General features: G+C 39.4%; 2 protein-coding genes across 2 annotated transcripts; both read left to right on the top strand.

Moving 5' to 3' along the window:
* Positions 1–6,898: 6,898 nt before the first annotated feature.
* Positions 6,899–7,843, top strand: LOC106830173 (olfactory receptor 51I1). Its single transcript, XM_014839593.3, has one exon. The coding sequence runs from the start codon at positions 6,899–6,901 to the stop codon at positions 7,841–7,843; it is 945 nt and encodes a 314-aa protein (XP_014695079.3).
* Positions 7,844–15,737: 7,894 nt separating this feature from the next.
* LOC106830172 (olfactory receptor 51I2-like) lies at positions 15,738–16,688 on the top strand. Its single transcript, XM_014839591.3, has one exon. It carries the CDS (start codon positions 15,738–15,740, stop codon positions 16,686–16,688), a length of 951 nt encoding a protein of 316 aa, XP_014695077.3.
* The last annotated feature ends 7,498 nt before the right edge of the window (positions 16,689–24,186 follow it).

The raw sequence follows: 24,186 nt of genomic DNA, 5'->3' as shown, positions 1-24,186 counted from the left end.
GTTCTGAAGTCTTTAAGAGGTCACAGTAAGACTGGTTTTGGGAATGATGGAAGGCTTCAAAATAGAAACAACTAACGTCACTGGAAGTAACCACTGGTGCTTAGGTAAAGAAGTGTTGCCGGAGGGCCGGCCCTGTCGCACAGTGGTTAAGTGCACACGTTCCTGCTTCTTGGCAGCCTGGCATTAGCCGGTTTGGATCCCGGGAGCGGACATGTCACCGCTTGGCACGCCATGCTGTGGTAGGCGTCGCACATATAAGGTAGAGGAAGATGGGCACAGATGTTAGCTCAGGGCTAGGCTTCCTCAGCAAAAAGAGGAAGACCTGCAGTAGTTAGCTCAGTGCTAATCTTCCTCAAAAAGAAAAAAAAAAAAAAGAAGTGTTGCTGTGGTAACACTGACATCAACAAAAATCAAGGCTTCTCTCCTACTCTAGTTTCCTAGCATGCCCTATTTGAAGATTTTTGGAAGTGGTTGGCAAAGGAGAAATGCAGTTGCAGAGGCCCAACCCCAGCATCACAAAGGATAATATAAAAGTTGAAATTGAGACTGAGAGACAATAACATAATAACCAGTAAAATAAAACAATGAAATTAATCCAGGAATTGTTACAGCTTTCAAAAGAGCTGAGAAACTGACCAGCAGATGCTAAAACAACCTAGAGATTTGCAATGCAGGAAGCCACCGCCACCTCTAGGCTGGAGAGTCAAAAGTTATGTTGCCTAAGCTGGAGGGAAAGTGATCTTAACCAGCAGAAGCTGGAGCCGTGGAAGAGATGCAAACCCATGCCAGAGATTCTGCTGTAGGCAGGAACGTGGAGTGACTGAAACACTCTTTGTCTGTCAGTGCTTCCCAACAGCTGAACCCATCTGGAAATCAGCTGACACTGGAGTTTAGGATATTCTTCAATTAATGATTGGACCCCTGTGATACGGAGAAGAGCTACAGAAGAGTGAGAAGTGGATCTGAGGGTAAACAGCCCTATCCTTGGTACAGAATAAAGCATAATTCATTCATTCACTAGCACTGTAAGATACATGACCTCCCATGAACTTTCATTTTCATAGTCAGCCACGTGTGAGGTATCAACTTGCTGTCATCCCTGAAAGATGAGAGTAATTGACTTCTTGAGTTCTGAGGAGTAGAAATTCTGTTTATAAAATGATCTCTCTCAAAGCCAGACAGCCAGATTTCTCTGGGAACTACTTTAAGATTGGCACACAATCGAAACCTACTTATATTCTTAAAACCTTACCTAATCAATTAGAACTGATGACTCTTTCCTCATAACATTGTACATTTCTGCTGTGAAAGCAGTGATTGCACCCTATTATAGTTGGCTCTGCATGGTTCTGTAGCCTTCAATGGAGAGAGAGCAATCTAGGGGAAGAATCAGATGCCGTTAGGATGGGGCACAAGTATGGCAGGGAATGATTATTTGTTAAACCTAAGCGGTTGACCATGGGACAAAACAAGCTACAGCTGAGAAATTTGATTATTGTCTTTAACCATCTGAAAAGATATCACTTATGAGAAATACGTAAAATGTATCCCATAACACATACTAATAATGAGTTTATACAAAAGATGATCAGGATTGACTTAAACTAGGACTTGAGATTGTTTTGCTTTGGGTTGAATTTCCATTGCAGTTTGGAATGTGTTTTGTGCTTTCAGAAGAATGATCTGTGTCTTGCTCCAAGTGTTTTTCTTCGTTAAAAAATTCTCAACATTTTGTCATGAAAAATTTCAAACACGCAGAAAACTTGAAGTTTTAAAGTGGACATCAGTATACCCACCACATATATTACAACATTAATATATTAGGGACCAGCCCTGGGGCTGAGTGGTTAAGTTGGTGCATTCTACTTCGGTGGCCCACAGTTTCGCTGGTTTGGATGCTGGGCGCGGACACGGCACCGCTCATCAGGCCATGCTGAGGTGGCGTCCCACTTAGCACAACCAGAGGCACTCACAACTAGAATATACAACTATGTACTGGGGGCTTTGGAGAGAAGAAGAAGGAGAAAAAATATTTTGTTATACATGCTTTGTCATATATTTACCTATGTATCCCTCCCTCTATCCATCAATCAATCCATTTATCTTATTGATGCATTTCAAAGTAAGGTGCAACATCAATACTCTGCCCCCTGAATATTTCAACATTCATATCATTAACTGAAGTTTAATATTTTGTGTAGTTCTTTGATTTCTTTCAAACGTATAATGCACAGGTCTGACAATTACGTTAGATAAGTTTTGGGCAAATGCATTGATTTTGTTGTGAAATATGTTTATGACATATTTCTAGGTGACATCTGGAGGTGTATTTGTCTGGACTATTGAACGGATCAGTTTCTCAATATTTATCTTCTTTTCAAGCATAGGTGCTGTGTCCTTATTGCTCTGGATAACATCAGTGCTGAGAATAATACCTGAAGCAGAATAGTGCTGAAAAATGTGTTTTCTTCCATTTTTTGTTGGTTTTTAGTTGAACTGAACTAAGTCTGTAATCTTTAGCCTCCATATATTGGTGGAGTAAAAGGAATGCTTACATAAGAAGCATGTTTATGGATGCTGACAAGCATTTGTAAAAAAATTAGGCAATGCAGTTAAACTCCACATATGAATCTGTGAATAGATGTGGTGATATGAATTTGTTGGACATTTTGTTGATCTGTTGGTGAGAATGTTGATATGTGTTAGAAACATATACTTTTGGCTATGTGAGTATTGAGTATATTTGGAAGGTATTTGATTGTTTCTTCAAGTATGTGTATGACTCGCCACCTATTTCTAAAATTACGTCTGTAGTCTACATTGGTCTTTATAATCATTGTAAGAATACACAGATTACAGTCTGTGTTTATGTGTCAAGACATGTGATTAGTGACTAAAACATTGGGCAGTTGATGAGGTATTTGCGTTTATCTATTTGTATGTGTATGAATCTAAAAGATGCAATGGGAATGTTAGTAAATAAAGAGCTGAATGTGTCTAGGGGTGTATCTGTGGGAGCCTCAGAATGTTATAACTATGTATGTTTGTGTGCATACATGTGTTTTCATCCTCTGATCAAGGAAGGATTAACAGAGTAATGGATATGGGTGACGACATCAGGGTTGATGGGGCCAAGAACAGGATTCTCTTGGGAGCAATTCTCATATGGTCAAGCTCCCTGTTCCTTGATATTACCTTCTCCATTATTTCCAGTTTCCCTCCTCACACCACAAACAAAACACCTTCAGATTCTGGGATATTCATAAATTTGTGAGTCATAGGAGAGTGAGCTGATGCTGCTGTACTGACAGGACTCACAGACCAGTACATCCAGCTACAGGGAAAAGAAGCATCTGTGAGTGCCCCTCCTTCAGATTGCCCACCTGGCTCCTTATCTAAAAGTCATCCCAAACTTTAGCACTCTCACTGCAGCCTCAGCCCGACTCTGACCCTCACATTTCCCCTCCTACATGAGCCAAATCTGTTGCTTTCTAAAACCTAGGATCACAGACCCTGAAGTAAGGTTCCCATCTGAATCAAAACCCTTATACCAAACCACATACCCTTAGATTAAGGGGCTGATGCATCAGATATAGATTTTGTCTTGAGAGCATTCCATACTTTTTCTCCTGCAATTTGAATTATTGTCTCATATACTTAACTGTTTGAGGTGGAGCTGGAGAGAAAAGTCACAGAATCCAACGAAAGGAAGCGATTTAACAAGACGGTCTTCTATCGTAGCTGGATTTTTAGTGTTGAGTATGTCATGGGAATATAATTGGCTGGGATATTACTGTGGGTCTGTTATAGATAAAAATACTGATGTATCTGTGACACTGTGGTTTTATATGTGTGTGTATGTTTATAGATATGTGTTCTGGAGGGTATAAACATGAGAGGATATTTGAAACATAGTGTTTAACACCACTGAGTAGCTATGAATCTTTAAATTCTGTGGTTGTGATAGTGCTTTGTGAGACCAAGGGAGTGTGTGATAGTTTCTGTTTGCCGTCGTATAGTACTTGTGAATATCTGAGTATCTAAGTGTATGTAGGAGTGTAAAAATGTATATTTTATGGCAGCTTTGTGCAACTGTGTGTGTGTCCATGCTCATGCACATCTTATGCAAAAGAACAGGATCTGTCTCCATCTTCTTGACCTTTTTTTTAGTCACATTTAGCAGGCATTAACTGACATATCTATGGTCCTAACAACAAAAAATGTTTAATGGGTGGCGGCAGAGCATGTTTTCTTGGAAGAGAAGTTTTCCAAGTTGATTTCTAGACTGAGGAAAATGGATGAAATATGCCCTTTCAGATTACCTAAATTTAGATACCAAGGGTTAACGGTAGTGGGATAAACCCACTTCGTGAGAGAGTTCTTAGTATCTGTTGGTGCTCTTAAGAGTCTTTCCATTTCTTCAGAATCTAGAAATACTATTGAAATGAAGGTGATAAAAAAACCAGATATGGACAGGCTGGATCTAAGAAGACTTCTTGGAGACGTTGACTTTACAACTGGACTGGGAATAAGAGAGTTTAGAGGGAGCTTAGGAAAAAGAAATTGTATTGATTATGTGTTCCTTTGAATTCTCAGGTAGAGGAGAGAGAAAAAAAAAGAATAGACAAATTATTTCTCACGGCCCATGTACTTTCAGGATTATTACTTCTATCTGGGCATTCTCTAGGCTTTAGGCACCATCTAATTTCTAGGAAGGCTAGGAAGAAGATGCAAATCCTAGAAAAGTCAAAAGAAGAAAGGAGACATTATGCACAAGTTCCAAAATGGGGTTTTATTTTTTTAATTTTAACTATAGCTATTTTGCAGCTTTGTTGCAATATTATTGAAGTAAACATCTGTAAGTTTAAGGTATACACAGTTATGATTTGATACACATGTATATTTCAAAATGATCACCACAATAGAGTTAGTAAACACATCCATTCTCTTACTTAATTATATTTTGTGTGTGTGTGGTGATAACACTTAAGATCTACTCTCAAGGATTTTCAAGTATGTCTTGTAATATTGTTAGCTATAGCCACTATGGTGTAATTAGATCCCCAGAACTTATTCATCTTATTGCTGGAAGCTTGTACCCTTTCATGAACATCTTCCCATTCTCCACTCCCTGCCCCCAGCCCTTGGCAACTACCATTCTACTCTACAGAATAGAGCATTAATTTGGGGATATCTGGTACCATGGAAATACAGTTACAGAGATATTTTGGATAAATGCTGAGAAGTCTTTTTTATGATATGGTATTTCACTTTGCACCATTCTGACTGTTGATTACTTTTCTTGGAGTTAGGCTGATGATGTTTAAGGACAAAGACAGAGAAAGAAAATTCAGTAAAGAAGGTAGGGATGGAGATGGCAAAGTAGGAGGAAAATCGGGGAGAAATTGGGCCTCTGAAGGAAGAAAGCCTTTCTAAAAAGGTGAATTACCCAAAATTTTAACTCTGGTAGGGAGGTTAAATGGATGGAGAGAGGGAATGTTTTCATTAGATTTAGCGACAAAGAGGTCATTAGTGACCATAAAGAAATAAATTTCAGTTAGGAGAGGGTAGCATGGAAGCCAGATATAGTAAATTGAGCAGTGATAGAAGGTAAGTCAATAGGTTGAATCCTGACTTTGAGGATCTCAGAATGGAGTTGGAAAAACAGACACATAAACAATCTCCCCTTTCTTGGCATCCAGAGAGAAAGTATTTTAAGAAGTTTGACTAAGAATTGGGGAAGGGTAATAGTGTTGCAGAGAGAGCGGGAAGGTTCTGTTTGTATGATGAGATGGTCTTGCACATGCTTACTGCCTGAAGGGAAAGGGACAGAAAGGGAAAGGCTACAGATACAAAACAATGGACTAGTAGAAGAGGTCTCTGAAGGTGAGAGCAAGACATGGAATCCTAAAAGTAGAAGGCCTGGTCTTGGAGAAGGCGAGGCATCTCTTTCTCAAAAACCATGTTGTAAGAATAGATAATGGTGTGAATAAATTTAAAATTTAGGTAGTGGGAAGTAATCAATCTCTTTTTTTTCCCAATAAAACACTTACTTCTTCAGTTTTTATCCAGCTGTACACCCATTTTGATTATAGAAATTATCAAATGTGGGGTTTACTGTGTGAATGGAAGAGAAGCAAAGAAAAGGTAAAGATACTCATCTTAGCGGGAGAGTAGGTGTTGAAAAAAGTGAGGAAGAAGCGCTATTAGATAGACCAGAAGAAAATGGAAGAATTATTGAGACTCTGAAAGCAAGCGCATGGGCATGAGAAGGACAAGATAGAAGGCTATGCTCAGAGTGTAAAAAGTTGGAATCTGAGATTTCAGAAGTGTAACAGTTTTGGTGACAACAAGTTCAGGGGTAGCCATGAGATTGAGAGGCTGAGGTGAAGTCTGAGTAAGGGTTATTGAAGCTATAATTTTACAGCTGTAGAGGTTTCATCTGTGCCATCTACCAAGGGGTTCCCTAAGAAATGGGCAGTGTTTCCTTTCCCATGTCTATCTTAATTTTTATTTTTCCCCAAATTCCCAGAATATTGCTTCTCGGCTGAGAAGAGGAAGTGAAGGGATACCGCACATTAAGGTGAAGATTAGGGAACTTTGTCCATGTTGTCTCCTACCTTGTTGCTTTGCCACATTATGGGCACTTGATTGATCATCACACCTTCACAGAGTTTCTACTATGCCCTAGACTGGGCACTGGTGATGCAGAAATGAGTAGAGCCTATTTGCTAGCCTCAAAGAGCTCGTAGTCTAATGGGGAACAAAGGAACATAGACAAATACTTTCAATCTCTGACCTTTTGTATTAGAGACAGGATGTCTGAAAGAAAGTGAGGAACTCCCCCAACACATCCTCTTGGGCTCATCTTTCATCTGTATTCTCCCACCTGCCTGCCATGTTGGGCCTCAATGGTACCCCATTCCAGCCAGCCACGCTCCAGCTGACAGGCATTCCTGGATTGCAGACAGGCCAAGCCTGGGTTGCCCTGATTTTCTGCATCCTCTACCTGATCTCTGTCGTAGGCAACCTCAGCATCCTCACTCTGGTGGTTCAGGAGCCTGCTCTGCACCAGCCCATGTACTACTTCCTCTTTATGCTTTCTCTCAATGATCTGGGAGTTTCCTTCTCTACACTTCCCACTGTGCTTGCTACCTTCTGCTTCAACTACCGTCATGTTGCCTTTGATGCCTGCTTGGTTCAGATGTTCTTCATCCACACTTTCTCTTTTATGGAATCAGGCATTCTGCTGGCCATGAGCTTTGATTGTTTTGTAGCTATTTGTGACCCACTACGTTATGCCGCTGTGCTCACCAACAGCCGTATCTTGGCTATGGGTCTGGGCATCCTTGCCAAGAGTTTCGCTACTCTCTTCCCTTTCCCCTTTCTGGTGAAACGACTGCCCTTCTGCAAGGGCAATGTTTTGCATCACTCGTACTGCCTCCATCCAGATCTCATGAAAGTAGCCTGTGGAGACATCCAAGTTAACAATATCTATGGGCTTTTCGTTGTTGTTTTCACCTATGGCATAGACTCCACTTTCATCCTGCTTTCCTATACATTGATCTTGAGAGCTGTGCTAGCCATTGCATCCTGGGAACAGAGACTCAAGGCGCTCAACACCTGCATGTCACACATCTGTGCAGTGCTGGCCTTTTATGTGCCCATAATTGCTGTCTCCATGATCCACCGCTTCTGGAAAAGTGCCCCAGCTGTAGTTCATGTCATGATGTCCAATGTCTACCTATTTGTACCCCCCACGCTCAACCCCATCATCTACAGTGTGAAGACAAAGGAGATACGCAGAGGAATCCTCAAGGTCTTCTTTAAATCCCAATGCTGAGGAAGACTGGAGAGAACTCCTTTGGAGGAAGAACTAGGAGTTGTACCAACTTTAGGAATGCTAAAACAAGAAGGAGAAGAAGCCCAAATCTTGATTGTTGAGAATATGGAACTAATAAAAGAACATCTGTGTTAATAAAATGATATAAATATGTGTTGAAAATTTACTGTGTGAAAACCCTTTGCTAGTTGCTGAGAATATTATAGTCATGAGTAAGATATATTATTCAGCAAAGAGATAGACATATCCAGGGGAAAATATGAAAAAGAGCAACAGATGCCCTGAAAAAATGTTTGGCATATATGGCGACAATGGAAGTTCCTCAGAGCAGGTAGGCTTGAACATAAATAATTCTACTACCACCCAGACTTAAGGAAATGATGAACATTAGAGACAAACACAATTCTTTGGAGGCTTGGTGCATCCACATGTGAGAGAGAGGACTCCTTTGGTTTGTGGAAATGGAAACAGATTTGGGTGTATGTTTGTGAAGTAGCTTATGAAGGATGAGAGGAGTAAGGGTACTTGGCACAGGGTGGCAGGGAGAAGGGAAGGTAATTATCTTGGCATAAATAACCACCTGAGAAGAAACATTTAGGCAAGAAAGTTTAGAATCTTACTACTCCAAGAGTGGTCCGATGAACGACAGCATTTGTGTATCCGGTAGGTTGTTAGAAAAACAGAATCAAACCCCATACGAGAACTGGAGAATGTGAACTGCATTTAATAAGACCCTTGGGTGAAGAAAGCTTGCAAAGCACAGTACTTGTCTTTTGGAACACCTCTCAGGTAATGCTGATCTGATGTGTGACAAAAATAACAAGACTCACGAATAACAAGAGTCTAGAGAGGTGGTTCTCAAAGTGTGATTCCCAGACCAGCATCATTATCATCTTTTAGGAACTTGTTAGGCAGGCAAATTCTCAGGCCCTTCCTCTGATCTCCTGAACCAGAAACTCAGGGGGTGTGAGGTCCAGGAATCTGTCTTTTAAAAAGTCCTCCAAGCAATTCTGATACATGTGAAAGACTGAGAACCTTAAACCTAGAATATCAGTTGACAACATTTGGGAGAATCGCAAACAGTTTTGTTTAGACAAAGGGGAAGTTTCACACTGAGAAGCTTGGGAAGCACAATCTTGAGAGATTGCCTAAGTCAGATTGTGGGTGGTTTCAAATCTGGGGAAACTGAGTGCATGACAACTAGGCATATGACTTTGATCGTAAAGGGAAAGCAGACTTCTAGCCTATCATCGCCACGAGGTGGTGCAGATGGAACACACAAATAGCTTCACAGAAGAATTTGATGAACATTCTCCAACTACTCCACAGTCACTCTGATGCCCCCTGCTGCATCATGTGAGTTCCTTCCTTTGCCCCCAATTCCCACCCTCTGCCATCCCAATCTACCTAAAATCCAAAATTCAGGTAAGCTCCAATTTTAAGGCTGCCCTCTAGGCCAGTAGAACTGACAGGGGAAAAAAGTCAGTTGATTGTCACAATAATATGTGGGATCCTGCCAGAGTTCTTTGTCAATTCGACTCCCATGCATAAAAGTTGCCTGATCAAGATCTCTTTTGAGACTTCTTTTTGTTTTCTACAAAGTCTATTAACTTATTTCTGAAGAATAGATCCCTTCTTTAGATAAGATATGTTTAAACTGGTTTTATTCTTCTACACCAAACATGGACCTGCAGACTGTGCCTACATTTGCTTTGCTCCATCATGAAGTTTTGCTTACAATCCACAGGACAAATTTATTTCCCTTTTTAAGCTCTGCAGGGAAAAGTGCTTCATAATTTCCCCATAGATGACTTTTAGCACTTACAATAAATCCCTTTTGTTGCAATTTGCTCAAATGTTCGGTTTGGCATTGTCACTCTCAGAGTGAAAGTACTTTGGGTTTCGCTTGACTTTTCCTCTTATTTAATGGAGGAGAAACTGGATCTTGAAAAGAGCTTTTCAAAAGTCAAAAAAGAGATAATGGCAGTCAAAGGTAAAATCCTGCACCTTAGCACAGCATTTGGTACCCAGTACATGTGAATTAAATGAACAATTAAATGACTAATTAAATGAATGAAGAAACTGGTCAGGATCCATGCTTACTCCTCTTTATGCTGCTCTTAATGACACAGCTAGAGTCACTTTGCTCTATGACTTTTCAAAGCCCTACCCCTAATTATGCACAATCTGAGACATTATTTAGGTCCCCTTCTTTTCCCAAGACTCTCTGACCTTATTCATAAAGTTGTTGTCTGCATTATCCTGAATTTAAATTCCTGGTTCTCAACTCGTTAATTCTAACCCAACCAATTCTACAATAATGGAAAGCAGAAATGGTTGTCAAACTGCCTCTCTGAGGTACTTCAAAGTTCCATATGGGGAAGGAAGATTTTTCTCTCTCCATCTTCTGTTTGCTTTCCCCCACTCATCCCACCACTTGATAGAAAAGGGAGAGAGCTATCCCGCACGCCTTCCCTCAAGACACCCTTATTCTATTTGAAACTGAAACAAAGAAGAGGTAAAACAAAACACTTAAGGGGAAGACTGGGTATTTGGGAAAAGAATCTGTTTGGGGGATATGAAATTGGGCTCTGCATAAAAACTTACGATGCAGATAATTTTCATATATGGTTCAATCACATTAAAAAATGTCACTTTCTTCTTCTCGTTTGAATCTCTACCCCCTGTAGATAGGTACCAGTCTCTTTACAGGTAAGTGGTGGGTTGAAGGAATGCTAATCTCCTAAAATCATGAAGCTAGTAGATGGCAAGGTTGGGACTCAAACCTACGTCTGTGTGACTTTAAACCCCATGATCACTCAGTACCTTGGGATGTCTATCCTAGAGGAGACCTCAACATTGTAGAACTTGGTGTAAGGTTGAGTGAGAGGTGATAAGAGCGGGAATAGAGCAGAGAACAGTAATGACAAGTGGATGGAGGCAGCCATGGTCATATCCTCTTTTGCTTAAATCCTTGGGATGATTCTGGGTCCTAAGCTCTCTTCTCTGGGCTCTGTGTCCAGGAATTTGCCTATTGGGCTCGAAGATTTTGGTTCTGCCTTGGATATGGATTTCCAGCCCAGAATTTGGGGATCTAGACTCTGTGTTCTGGGCTCAGAGTTCCAGTTTTGAGACTGGATAATTGAGGTGGCGGGGGGGGATGCTACCATGGAGCTTGGAGGAAATTGTCTCCATCCTCCTCATCACAAGGAAGGAGTTGGAATTTTATTTCCTCTGTGGAGAGAGGGCAGTATCTCCAGATGATGTTTTTTCCTTTTCCTTCTGCTCCCAAGGTAAGATCTAATCGCCCTCTTTTTCCCATCACAGCATTACACTCAGGCAAAACAGGACACCAGAGGCGCTGACCCTTGGGAATTCTCATTTGCAGACATAAAGTCCGCCTCCTTTCTTGGCTAGTGCCTGCCTGAAGCCCATTCTGGAGCCATTGTGAGTCCTGGCCTTCTGTCTTTCAATCCATTGCACTTCACAAAGCCTTCTCAGGCGAGTTTGAATCTATTTGTGTCTTCTAGTATTTGCACAAGAAGAGTGTTTTGTCTACAGTTCTGTTTGTGCCTCTGTGTGGTTCTCTCAGTCTCTCTGCTGTCTCTACATCTTTGAGTAAATCTTGTTAATGCATGTGTGTGTTTGTGTATTAGCTGTGATTTGTTCGACCTATGACAGACAGGTTTAAGACCAAAAAATCCCTAAGTCTGATTTTCATGTAGGTTTTCTACAGAAAAGTAATATTCATTCAAAAGCCCTTGTGTGCTCCCAAACACCTTCAGAAAGGGCTGCCAGAGACTGCCTTAGCCATGAAAGACACATGATGATCATACAACAGGCGCTAAGAGCTTGCCTCTGTTCTGTCCCACACAGATCCACAGCCATGATTTTCTCAGTCACAGAAAAAGAGAGACCCTGACCATCTGGGACATCAGGCCTGAGGACAGAAGGAGAGATGAAAGGACCTTTAATCCCAACTCAGCTGATGCTGGAATTCTCCCTCCAGCATTCCAAACAAGGGTTATTCAGTCTTTGCTTAAACATCTTCACTGAGCAGAGACATATTATCTTGTTGTGCAGCTTTAACTCTTAGAAAAATCTTCCTTACCTGAGCCCCAAACTGTCTTCCTATGCTCTCCACCTATCACTCTCCTCCTCTTACAACCATCCCCACCAATCTCTTCTACAGTCTCCTCTTCTCAAAACAAAGTTTCACTGGTTCCTTCAATGCTCTTTACATGACTTGATACCCTTTGCCTCTGAGTGAGTCCCAGTTGGTTTAACTCTGATCTAGAGTCTGTAACCTGGAACTGAACATACTTCAGTTATGGTCCTGAGTGGTACGTTCATGCTTTTCTTAATTCACAAATTCTTGAGCCTGCCTGTGTGTCAGAATCATGAAGTTCTGGTGAGGCAAGGATGAACTCAACAAAAGTCTAATACTAGAAGAGCCCAAACTATGACAGGGAGAACAGAGGTATAAAAGTAATTTTAATAAAATAGGAAAAGTCTACATAAAATATTGTAAAGTCATAGATAAGAAAATTATTATTAATGCTTAAATAGTGCTCGAAAAAGTTTCAGATAAAATGAACGTTTTGAGTAAAAATAATAGTAGGGGTTCAAAAAACTAACAAGGAAGAGAAAGACAGTGCAAGCAGAAAATAAAGTGTAGAATTGTAAATGTACATTTTAGAATGTATTATCGTTTGAATAAAATACCTCTGTTAACAAAGCCTAAAACTCATTAATTTGTTGTAAGCTGCAGTCACACTGTTAATTCATATTAGAGTTAATATCCATGATACACTCTGACAGGAGGATTTTAAGGAATTAAAAATCAGGTACTTCGAATAGCTAAAGGAATTTAGCATAAGTAATCTGAAGAAGTGAAGATTACAGGGTATTATGATTGAAACATTGAGGCACTGTTTATCCATCCAATTATTTGTTTATCTGGTTAAAGAGCTTGCTAAGCATCTGCTATGTACTTGACTGCACAAGTATTGGGTATCTAGACATCAAACATTTTTTTTTAAATGTAGTTAATACCATGCTTATTTTGATGGAGTTTACGATCTTGTAAGGGCTACAGGCATTGAACAAATAATTACACAAGTAAATATATATTTACAAATTAAGATGTGTTTTGCAAGAAAATAACAGATACCATGAAGAAAAATGTTCAGGTGAAACCTGAAAAAGATTCCTTCATTATTATTTCCTGCTGAAGATGAGATTTTACCAGTGGCAGGCAGTCTCAGGTGAGATAAGTCAAGGCCTACAGGTGAGATGATTAGACAAGGTCTCAAAGCCTCCTACCAGGCTCTCCTCTCCCTTTTGGTGCACGCCCAGGGAGGTGATATGCAATGCTAGGCCCAAACCTAGGCTATATCTGTGGGAACTACCTTGGAATAGCATGAGCAAACCCAAGTTTATTTGAAGGAGCTCCAGGATGCTGAGGAATGTAGTAGATGATGAAACAGAAGGGGATGTTTAAGTTGCAGGTTAGAAGTGGACTAGGAAGGTTGTCTGGAAAAAAAAGAGGAAAGCTTAGGGAGCTCTTGAAAATTACTATTATGTCTAAAACACCGTCACCGTAAAGTGATTGGAATGTCACAAAATGGGTCTGGAGTGATTCTCAACATTGGGTTCACCTGGAAGCTTTAAAACTTATTGATAACTTGATACACATCCAGAGATTCTAATTTAATTGGTATGGGATCTTGCCTGGGCACTGGGATTTTTAAGTTCCTCATGTGATTCTAACATGTAGCTGAGTTTGAGAACCACTGATCTACAAGGCAGAACCAAGAGATACCAGTGGGTAAAAGGCACAAGCAAGTATATTTCACCTGTCATGGAAAGTGTAAACCTTGATGGAAATACAGAGATAGAATGCATGGAATTTCAGTAGGGCTGGTGCATAAAGAGAGGACTTGAGCATGAAGAGAGTAGGAGAATGCAGGCTCTGGGGTCATCCTCTCTACTAGTTTGTGTGTCTCCATGGTTATAGCTCTTTGTATTCTTTTAGCTGTATATTTTCCTAACTGTCCATCCATTCCACTGGAGCATTCCAATTGAACTCTTTAGCTATACTGATCATTTTAAATCAACAGTGGGTAACTGAAGGATAAAGAATTGATAAAGAATCAGTGCATCATATATCCAAGTCAGCTGAGTGAATAAACTGATGATTTGAGACAACTCAGCTTTTATACCAATTTTAACTGCACTTTCCTATTTCACTGTTTTTGTTTTGTTTTGTTTTGTTTTGTTTTTGGTGAGGAAGATTGGCCCTGAGCTAACATCTGTTGTCAATCTTCCTCTTTTGTTTTCTTCTCTCCAAAGCCCCAAAACATAGTTGTATATCCTCGTTTAGGTCATTCTAGTTCTTCTATGTGGGATACCACCACAGCATTGCTTGATGAACAGTGTGTAGGTCCACGCCCAGGATCCAAACCAGTGAACCCCAGGCCTCCGAAACAGAGCACATGAACATAGCTACTGGGCCATGGGGTAGGCCCCTATTTCACTGTTTTTTTTTAAATTCAGTTTACAAATTTAATTTATTATATTCCATTATGTGAAGTTACCTTACATTACATTACTTTATATTATATTATGATTATTTTCATCTTCCGACTGGGGGTAAACTGTTTATCTCTGATCTCTTGGCCAATATTGGAGTCCTTATCTCTGTATCATTGATATCTCCATGGATTCTAGATCAAATATGCTATTTTGAAGCCATTACATCTTTACTTAATGGCCTTTCTGAACTCTGTTTTTGAACTCACAGGTCACTTTTGTATTAGTATAATTTTCACCTGGAATTTCCATATCCTTCACCACTCTATTCATGTTTCTCTCTTTTTCAACATTCTAAAACCACTGTCTCTCTTTCACTCAAAATGTTTCTTTCCCTGGAGTGGAGTGGGGACACACAGAGACTACCATTTTCCCAGGTGTCCTTGTTTGCTCAGATGCCCATTGGCAAAACTATAACTCAATTTGTTCTTATGACTCCATCTTACGTTAGACTGGGGTTTACTCCTATTTCCATAGTGAAATGGAAACATCACTACAAGGAGAGTCTGTGGATCTAAGCTATAACCTTGGCTCTGCAGAAATTGATTCTTAGGCTTTTGGTATATTACTTGCTCTTCCTCTCTGGGTCTTAGTTATCTCCCTAAGGATAAAATAGTTTATTTTTATTCAGTGTTTCATATGCCATACAATATCTTGCTTACCTTTTCAACAACCATATGAGGCAGATCTATTTTCACCCTTAATTTACAAAGGGACACACTGAGACTTGGAAAGGTTAAGTTACCTGTTCAAGGTCACACTGAGAGTAAAATATAAATTGAACATTGAACTAAGGTCCGCCAGAATCCATTTGCAGAGCTCTAAAACACTGAACATATGGTGTTAATTTTCTAATTTATTTCTTACATCCAAATAACTGAATCACATTATTATCTTCACTTTATAAGTTAATTAAAAAAACTTTGGATCAGAGTATAAATAAGTTGCCCATATCACACATCTAAAAACTGGCTATGGATTTTGACCTGATTCTGATTTATTCTAGTGTTTCTGCTCTTAATTTTTAAGCTATGTTGTCTCTCATAAGGCTAAGGAGTCTCAAATGTCTCTTTTAAGTGTAAAATTTTAGGATTCTGGTTGCCAGGGAATAGGAGGTGAGACAAGAATGTCCATTATATTTTTACTCAGAATGATGTAAATGACTCCAATTTCCCCCATCTCCTTCCATCTCACTTCTTCAGCCTTCAACGTGAGTTGCTAAAGCAGAACACCCTGTAGACGGGAGCTAACTTTGGTTTTTTCAAATGGCAGGTCCAGACTGAGCTCTGTTGTCGGTGACATGGGAGCTGAGAAAAATGAAAGTCTTGACCTCCTATCCGTCTTCCTGACTGGCATCCCGGGATTGGAGGCCCAACATGGCTGGCTCTCCATTCTCTTCTTCACCACGTACACTGTAGCCATTGTGGGCAACAGCCTCATCATGGCAGCAGTGCAGGCAGACCCCGCCCTACATGAATCCATGTACTTGTTCCTCTCCATGTTGTCTGTCACTGAGGTGGGTGTTTCTGTGTCTAAACTGCCCACTGTCATGGGCATTCTCTGGTTTGATGCCCGCCAGATTGACTTTGATGGCTGCCTGTCCCAGATGTTCTTCATTCATACCTTCTCTTGCATGGAGTCAGGGGTCCTGTTGGCCATGAGTTATGACCGCTTTGTAGCCATCTACAATCCACTACGCTATATAGCCATCCTGACCCCACCCCGTATCATCTCCATGGGACTGGGCATTTCACTGAAGAGTGTGACACTCATGGCCCCTCTTCCAATCCTTTTGAGGCAACTACCCTATTGCCACATTAATGTCCTCTCCCACTCCTACTGCCTCCACTCAGACCTGATCCAGCTGCCTTGTGCTGATACTAAGCTCAATAGCATCCTGGGTTTGGCCATTGTCCTGGCCACTTTTGGACTAGACTCACTGCTCATCATGGTCTCTTATATCCTGATTCTTCACACAGTGTTGGGCATCGCTTCTAGGGAGGGACGGCAGAAGGCTCTCAATACATGTGTGTCACACATCTATGCAGTGCTTGTGTACTATGTGCCTATGATTGGTGTCTCTGTGATGCATCGCGCTGCCAAGCATGCCTCACCTCTGGTTCACACGCTCATGTCTAGCATCTACCTCTTTGTGCCTCCTGTGCTCAACCCCATCATCTACAGCATCAAGACAAAGCCAATCCAACAGGGAATTGCCACACTGTTTTCTTGCAAGAGACAATTGCTCTAAATCACTCCAAAGGTCAAGGACTTTGAGTCAGTCCATAAACTCTGATGGTGTTTCTGCTGTGGGCAAAGCTCTACACCAGGCATTTTGAGGAGGAATAGGAACAAGGAATTCAAAGCATTGTCACAGGCTTGAATCTGGATCACAAAAGTTATCTCTAGCCCTTCCCATCCCACATCATATCAATGTATGCGTGTCTCTGTATGTGCACATGTGCATGTCATCTCTAACAGATATGATCAACTTGAGTGAATACTTCATGAACTTCTCTTTTCTTTTTCCCTTCAAAACTCCTAGCAAAAAACCTGGCAAATAGCAAAGTAATAGTAAAAAATAGTAAAGGCTTGAGACTTAATGATATTTGAATTTAAACAAAACAAATTTCTGTTTTGAAGGGGTATGCAGGGATTAAGAGTCTCCTCCAATAAAAGAAGATCATCCTAGAAACAGCATTTTGAGTAAAGTGAACATACTTTCTGGTATGCCTCAGATAATCATGGTTTATACTTATTTTCCTCAGCACCATCATTAATAGCACTCTCTTCCCTCTCAGAAATGTCCTTGTTTAAACAATAAATTAGATGGCAAACCTACCTATGATGTGATCCTCTTCCTGTAATGCAAGGAACCAGACTCTCCCCACAGCCCAGCAATCCACGGGCTCTACCCCCAGAATTTATGTACAGGGAGATGCTGAGAATGAGAAACAGCTGACTAAATGGCCTCAACTTAGGCAAAAAATAGAATATAGACAACCTCCTAATTCCCAGCTCTCAGATCCTAAGAATCTGGGCAAATGCGCCAAATTCTGCTTTAGTAGAATCTCAGGCTCTGTCTTAGGGCAAAATAGGTCTCATGTCACTGTGCATGGATATTGCTGTTCCCCTTTCCTCGCATCCCTTCAGCCCTCAGTAACCTCGCTGTGCTATGTGGCAGGTATATTTTCATCTTATTTCTTAACCTCAACTGTCCTCCAGCTCTGTCAGGCACTTCCAGGAACATCTTCTCATTTCTCCAGGGGAACATGTACTCAATATGGAGACCACTAGATTGGACGCCCATCAATGACAGCTTCTATAAAGCCAAAGTGTTTGTCCTGGAGAACTCCTGGTCAAATCTCACTAACAAATATCAGGGAAGATGATTTCTTCCACGGTGGTTCCCAAAGATTCCTGAATGAATATGGGTGTCTTTCACTAAAGAGTGGCTAATTACTTTCTTCATTTATTCAAATAATATTTTTGAGCACGTATTACATGTAAATGATAGATATATAATATTTTATTTTCATCTGCATCATAAAGAATAAATCTAAAAACTTAACAATGGATGTTGCAGTAATTTCTTGGGAAAGGTCCAATATTGCATTCTAAGTTTTAAATGACATCAGCAGATGGACATACAATGCAAGCAACAAATCTAAAGCATGAATATGCATAAACAGACTTCAGATATGTGATCAAATCTCATTTTTAGCAAGATTACTTTTGCAGTCACTTCTTTTATAATAGAAATCATTACTTCTGGGGACATGATTGCCTAGCAGAAATACTCAGAGAGATGTCCATATCATTCTTAATAGAGTATTTTTCACAGTTGTTCAGGAATCCAGGACTTAGAAAAATCCAAAATGATAGTTGGATGATTTTTTTTAAAAAATTACATTAAAACATTATCTCATAAATTTTTTGGCTATCTTCTGACTATTTCAAGGACTGTGACTTTGAGGAACAATTTCCAAAGGACAAAAGCACAGATATTTTGCAGCCTTGTAAGGCTGAGGTTAAAGCTACACGGTATAGTATGGTGGCAACTAGCTACACACGGCTACTGAGTCCTTGAAATGTGGCTAATTTGAATTGACATGTATTGTCATGACATGTGACCAGATTTTGAAGACATCACATGAAAAAAAATGGATGTAAAATATGTTATTTTTTAACATAGGTTACATGTTGAATTAATAACATTTTAGATATATTGTGTTAAACAACATACACTTTGAAAATTATTTTTACCCATTTCTTTTACTTTTTAACGTTGCTACTAGAAAATTATAAGTACCATATGCTTGTATTATATATCTATTGGACAGCACTAAGTTAGAAGTTAAATTGTGCAAGTCAATAAGAAATGATAGTGAAATAGAGTAATGAATTTGAAGTTGTCTACCAGTATTTCTTTGTTTAATGAATTCCATAGGTTTGGGGTCATGAAATTTCCAACTTGAATGGCAGAGAAAATAATATCTTATTTGTTTAGAGGACTTGAAATATGTATATACTTTTTTATTAATATTTATTTTTTTAATCTGAAAACAGTAACAAAACATGATCAGCTTTAGTACGTGGACAGATATCACTCTGCATTTTTAAAGAATTTAGGCATGTATAAATAGAAGACCTCTTTAGAAGGGAAAAATTAAAGCACAAATAAAACCTCCCAGTTTTGACTTTGTAACTTTCCAGTAGCAGTAGTTAAAGTGATTTTAGGTCATTCGTTTCAAGATATATGACAGTACATTAAAAGTGGGTGATCTTTCTCCCCAGTAACATTTCTCACATAACAATGTGCTAAAGTTACAAATACTGATATGCACAAACAGCTAATTAGTAAGAAAAGTATGTACAGTACTGTAGCATAATGAATGTGGTAGCTGCAATATCTTAATATTAACCAACTTTTAGTATACACGATACTGCTATATTTTTCTGCCAATTCACAGGTTAAAAGTTGTTACTGAAGCCCTCTGTTTTGCACATATTGCCTGATGTTTAATATACAATGCAGATATCACATTCAGTATATACATATATATATTTATATATATATATGTTTTATACATATATATATTTACTGGAAGACACTCAAACTGTGACTAGAACCTAGCTTCCAAGATTAGAGGCAAAGAAATACAAATATATATCAGAGTAGAAATCCATAATCATAAAAATGCACCACTAAAAATGCTCATATTAAGACAAACAGCATGCAAAAAGTTTCAATATTTTGTACATAAAGGCAGAAGGATTGTACAAGTGTTCAAATTCACCTAGTATTCCTGGTAAGGGTGAATTGTTAGAGAAATCAGACTAGTTTAGCATTTTTATTAAAAATTTTTTGTCTTTTTTTCCCTGATATTATTCCTGTATGGAATATAATGCTAGAATAACATTTTAATTTATGGAAATCTTCAGTTAATTTTATTATTGAAAATTAGGTTCAATATTTCCTATACTGATTTTATTTGTTAGATAAGTTAAAATTGTTTCCAAAAACATTTACGTTCATGTGAATGCGTGTGATTGCTGTTACTGGATTGTCATCTCTTGTAGGCCCTCTCAGCCGACAGAGAAAAGAAATATGTCTGAATACTAACCTGTGTACATACAAACTTCTATAAGCATTTCTGCATTTAACCATCTGCATCAACATAATGCTAAACGTGACTTCATCCTGATGTCTCCAGCTCCAGCCCATGGATCATTTATAACTCCTACACTTGCTTTTCTGTAACCTCCCAATCTAGCAGTGAGAAAACTGGCTCCCAGCATCTGCCGTCCATTTACTTAATTCTTCAATTCCAGCACAAATGTGTAATGTTTGTGGAACTATTAATCTACACCCACATGAGAAATTACTTTATCACTAGACTATAGCACTTTATTATACTTCCTTTTGCCTGTAGCCTTGAAGATTCCACCCATTTCTCAGGTTACGTAGGTCAGCAAACTTTCCCCCCATCTCTTTCAGTGTGATCATTTCATATACTTGTAATAGATTATATTCTTTTGTCATATTCTGCATTCCATCCTGGGATCCCCCAATGTCCTAAATGATTTTTTTAAGTTTACAGACATTATAATTCACTCTGTGCTGCTGTAAATTTCTATGGGTTTGAGCAAATGCATAGTGTCATGTAAGCACCATTACATATTACAGAAGGATTTCACCACTCTAAAAACTCCTCTATGTTTCACCAATTCAACACTCCACAACCCCAAATCCTTGATTAGCACTGATTAGCTTATTCTCTATAATTTTGCCTTTTCCAGAATTTCACATAAATGGAATCATACATTTGTTAGATTTTTAGTACTGGATTTTGCACTTAGCAATATTTAGAATTAATCTATGCCCTTATTGATAGCTCATTCCTTTTTAATTTCTGAATACTATTCCATTGTATGGATGTGCCACTATGTGTTTATCCATTTCCCTACCAAAGGACATCCTGGTTGCTTCAAGTTTTCCGTCTCTTTTCCTTTTATGTTCATTATTTGCAAAAAGGTTCTTAGGTGCCTATATGGAATTGGGTTCCTTCTCCTGTAGCAACAGCCTGGGCTATCTTCTACTTGAACTATTGTAACCCATTTAACATCTCCCAAAAATTGATATCCAATCCAATGTCCTCTTATATATCTCATTTAAAATAACTTACAAAGGGTCCGTAAGATGACTTTCTAAATTTTATGAAATACAAACACATGTCCGTAATAAAATGTGACTAGTATGGTTATTCACATTCTAGGCACTGAATAACATGCAGAAATAATTATGAATAAAAAAGTTTCCAAAACACCAAATCTATTTTGAAATCTAAACATATCATGCCATTAAAGGCATAAAGTCCATACAAATACACACATGCACACACACAAAAAGAAATCATAAACAGTTTTATCTAGGGAAAGGAAACAGATAGAAAAGGTTGAAGAACAAAGGATAAGGGCTGACTTCTTGATTTAATCTTCTTTTGATTTCTAGCTAAATTTCGGCTGTTGTCTGGAGTTCATGACCTGTGACCATAAAGATTCAATTGACAGATAGCTATCATCAAGATATAATTTAAAAGGCAGAGATAACTCTCAGCACCTGCTGAAAAGGCCATCTGCAGATGTGTGACTGATGCCAGCCTGTCAGCCTTGCATCAAAGCGTACCTTGTCTTTAGTTGCTTAGCCTACATTTTGTAACCAGGTCAGACCATCCATTGGTCATTGAACAACTTCTTTGTCCAAGAATCCCTCTTTGTGTTTCTAAACTCTAGTCCCTTCATAACAAATATTTCTGCTTTCTTCTCTTACAGCTGACCTTAATTTTACAGTTACAGAAATACAGGCCATGGCTTCTTGGTTGTATTAATTTCTTAAGACTGCTGTACCAAAGTACCATGGCCTGGGTGCCTTAAACAACAGAAATTTATTTTCTCACAATTCTCTAGGCCTCCCACAATTTCTCCAAATGCTGATTTCTTTGAGGCCTCTCTCCCCTGGCTTATAGATGGCTGTCTTCTCCCTGTGTTGTATCGTGGTCTTCCCTTTCTGCTTGTGCATATCTGCATTGTAATCTCCTTTGCTCATAAGGACATCAATAGTATTGGATTGGGCCCATGCAAATACTAAGACACCGGGAGTTAGGACTCCAACATACGAATTTGCGAGGGACACAATTCAGCCCATGACACTGGTAGATCTTATTGTCCTGAAGCTAATCTTTATCTGTCACCTTTACTCTCAGTACTCCCTCCCCAATCCAGGGAAGTCTTTAGAGGGTCAGTGAGAACATCTGTCCATGTGGACAATTACCATTTAGCCACCCTAATTTGTGTTCCCACAAAGGTTGAAAAAATAGGTGTCGCCACAGATAATCCCATTCATAATCTGCAGTGTAACTTTTTGGAAGGAAGAAGGAGGAAAAAATTCACACAAACTGAGCATCTATTAAGCCCAGGAGTAATGCAAGACTATGTCTGTTACATGCTGTGTTTCATTTAAAACTCTCAAAAGCCTTATGAGATGGATTTTATTATCAGAGAATTTAATAAGCTGGTCAACAAGTGACAGAATTGGTAACAACAAAAGAGATTCTTAGTGATATCATGTGCTCACCTCAAAAACTGGAATAGGGGCCGGCCTGGTGGCACAGCAGTTGAGTGCGCACGTTCTGCTTTGGCAGCCCCGGGTTCGTGGGTTCGGATCCCCGGTGCAGACATGGCACCACTTGGCACGCCATGCTGTGGTAGGTGTCCCACATATAAAGTAGAGGAAGATGGGCATGGATGTTAGCTCAGGCCCAGGCTTCCTCAGAAAAAAGAGGAAGATTAGAAGCAGTTAGCTCAGGCTAATCTTCCTCAAAAACAAACAAACAAAAACCTGGAATAATCCCAAGATATTTTCCCTTCATGATGTTTTGGGAGATTCTCAAGCCCATACCCTCTATTGAAAGAAAAGTCTCCTTTGATCCATATTCCTCCCATTTCCTTGACTTTCTTAACATTTGGAAGGCCTGGTCCTAATTTCCCCACTCTGAAACTGTGCTTGCCTGCCATTCTTCAATTTATTTTCCTACACCAACTGATCCTTGTTTCTTTGGAGAAGCATGCTAACTTCTAGGCTGGTAAAGAAATGGGAAAATAAGTAAGGAAAAGAATAGTGGAAGAGAAAGACATCTTTTCCCTGCTTACTTTCTGCCTTTCACTTCCCAATTCTCCCTTCCACTAGGCTTGCAGTGAAGACCAGCCTATTTTGATTCAAATCTAAGCTGCTTCTAATAATGGCCATCAGCACTATGAATTCAGTAATCAGAAGCTGTGACCAAAATTATGGCTTCCCATCAAAGTGATATTTCTGAGAGAAGTCCCTGGTTTCCAAAAAATAATATTTACAATCATTAAGGCCATATCCTTTCTATGGAAGCTTTTCTAGTTCAACGTCTATGATGCAAAAGGGAACCTGCCCATAAAAATTTGAGCCACATTAGGGACATTAAGTTTTTAAAAAATCCCAGTCTGTTGTGTTAAGAAGCAAGAATTCTTATTTCCACAAATATTATCTACAGACTTACTTGAAGTCTTAATTCTAAGTACTAAGGACTTTTAGCAGGGCAGGAACCTTATTATGGCCATGGAGAATCTAACCATCCCACTCCAATCTTTAGACTCTTTGCACATATTCCTTTGGTCTGCCAAAATCAAGCTGGGTGATTAGGTAAGCCTGAATAGCTGAGAAACTTGATATGTATCCATCCTCCCTTAGAGATTTACTACTTTTTTTCAAGAGAAAGTCAGAGCACATCTACCCAGTAGGTGAGCCAGGGTAATGGAGCTAGAGTTCACCTGAATGCCTAAGTGGAGCTGCCTAAGAGAATGGGTGCTGGCAACAAGAACCAAGGGTTTCCTTCAAACTTCTTTAACCAAGCCCGTGGGAGAGAAGAGTATCCAGAAAGGAAGACAAAACTTAAACAGACCTTTACTCAATGAAGTTCATGCTACTGGCTGGCAAATGTGCTAGAATTTAATCAACTCCAATCTACAGCTCTTTTGCATAGAATATTTGCTACTAGCACCGCCCAGACAAAAATTTGCTAAAAGCCAAGACCATGTCATACTCCCTTAAAAATATAATGGGGTTTGATTTTACAGTTTCCATTTCCCAATTCTGACTATAGTCTTCCCATAAGCCTATGACTCTACCTCCTGAGTCATTTAACACATCTTTTCTT

The sequence above is a fragment of the Equus asinus genome, chromosome 20, assembly GCF_041296235.1.
Source record: "Equus asinus isolate D_3611 breed Donkey chromosome 20, EquAss-T2T_v2, whole genome shotgun sequence".
In the NCBI taxonomy this organism is placed as follows: Eukaryota; Metazoa; Chordata; class Mammalia; order Perissodactyla; family Equidae; genus Equus; species Equus asinus.
This window is presented reverse-complemented; position numbering and strand designations above follow the sequence as displayed.

Coding starts and splice junctions, on each gene's coding strand:
- LOC106830173 (XM_014839593.3), top strand. CDS start 6,899: ATGTTGGGCCTCAATGGTACCCCATTCCAGCCAGCCACGCTCCAGCTG.
- LOC106830172 (XM_014839591.3), top strand. CDS start 15,738: ATGGGAGCTGAGAAAAATGAAAGTCTTGACCTCCTATCCGTCTTCCTG.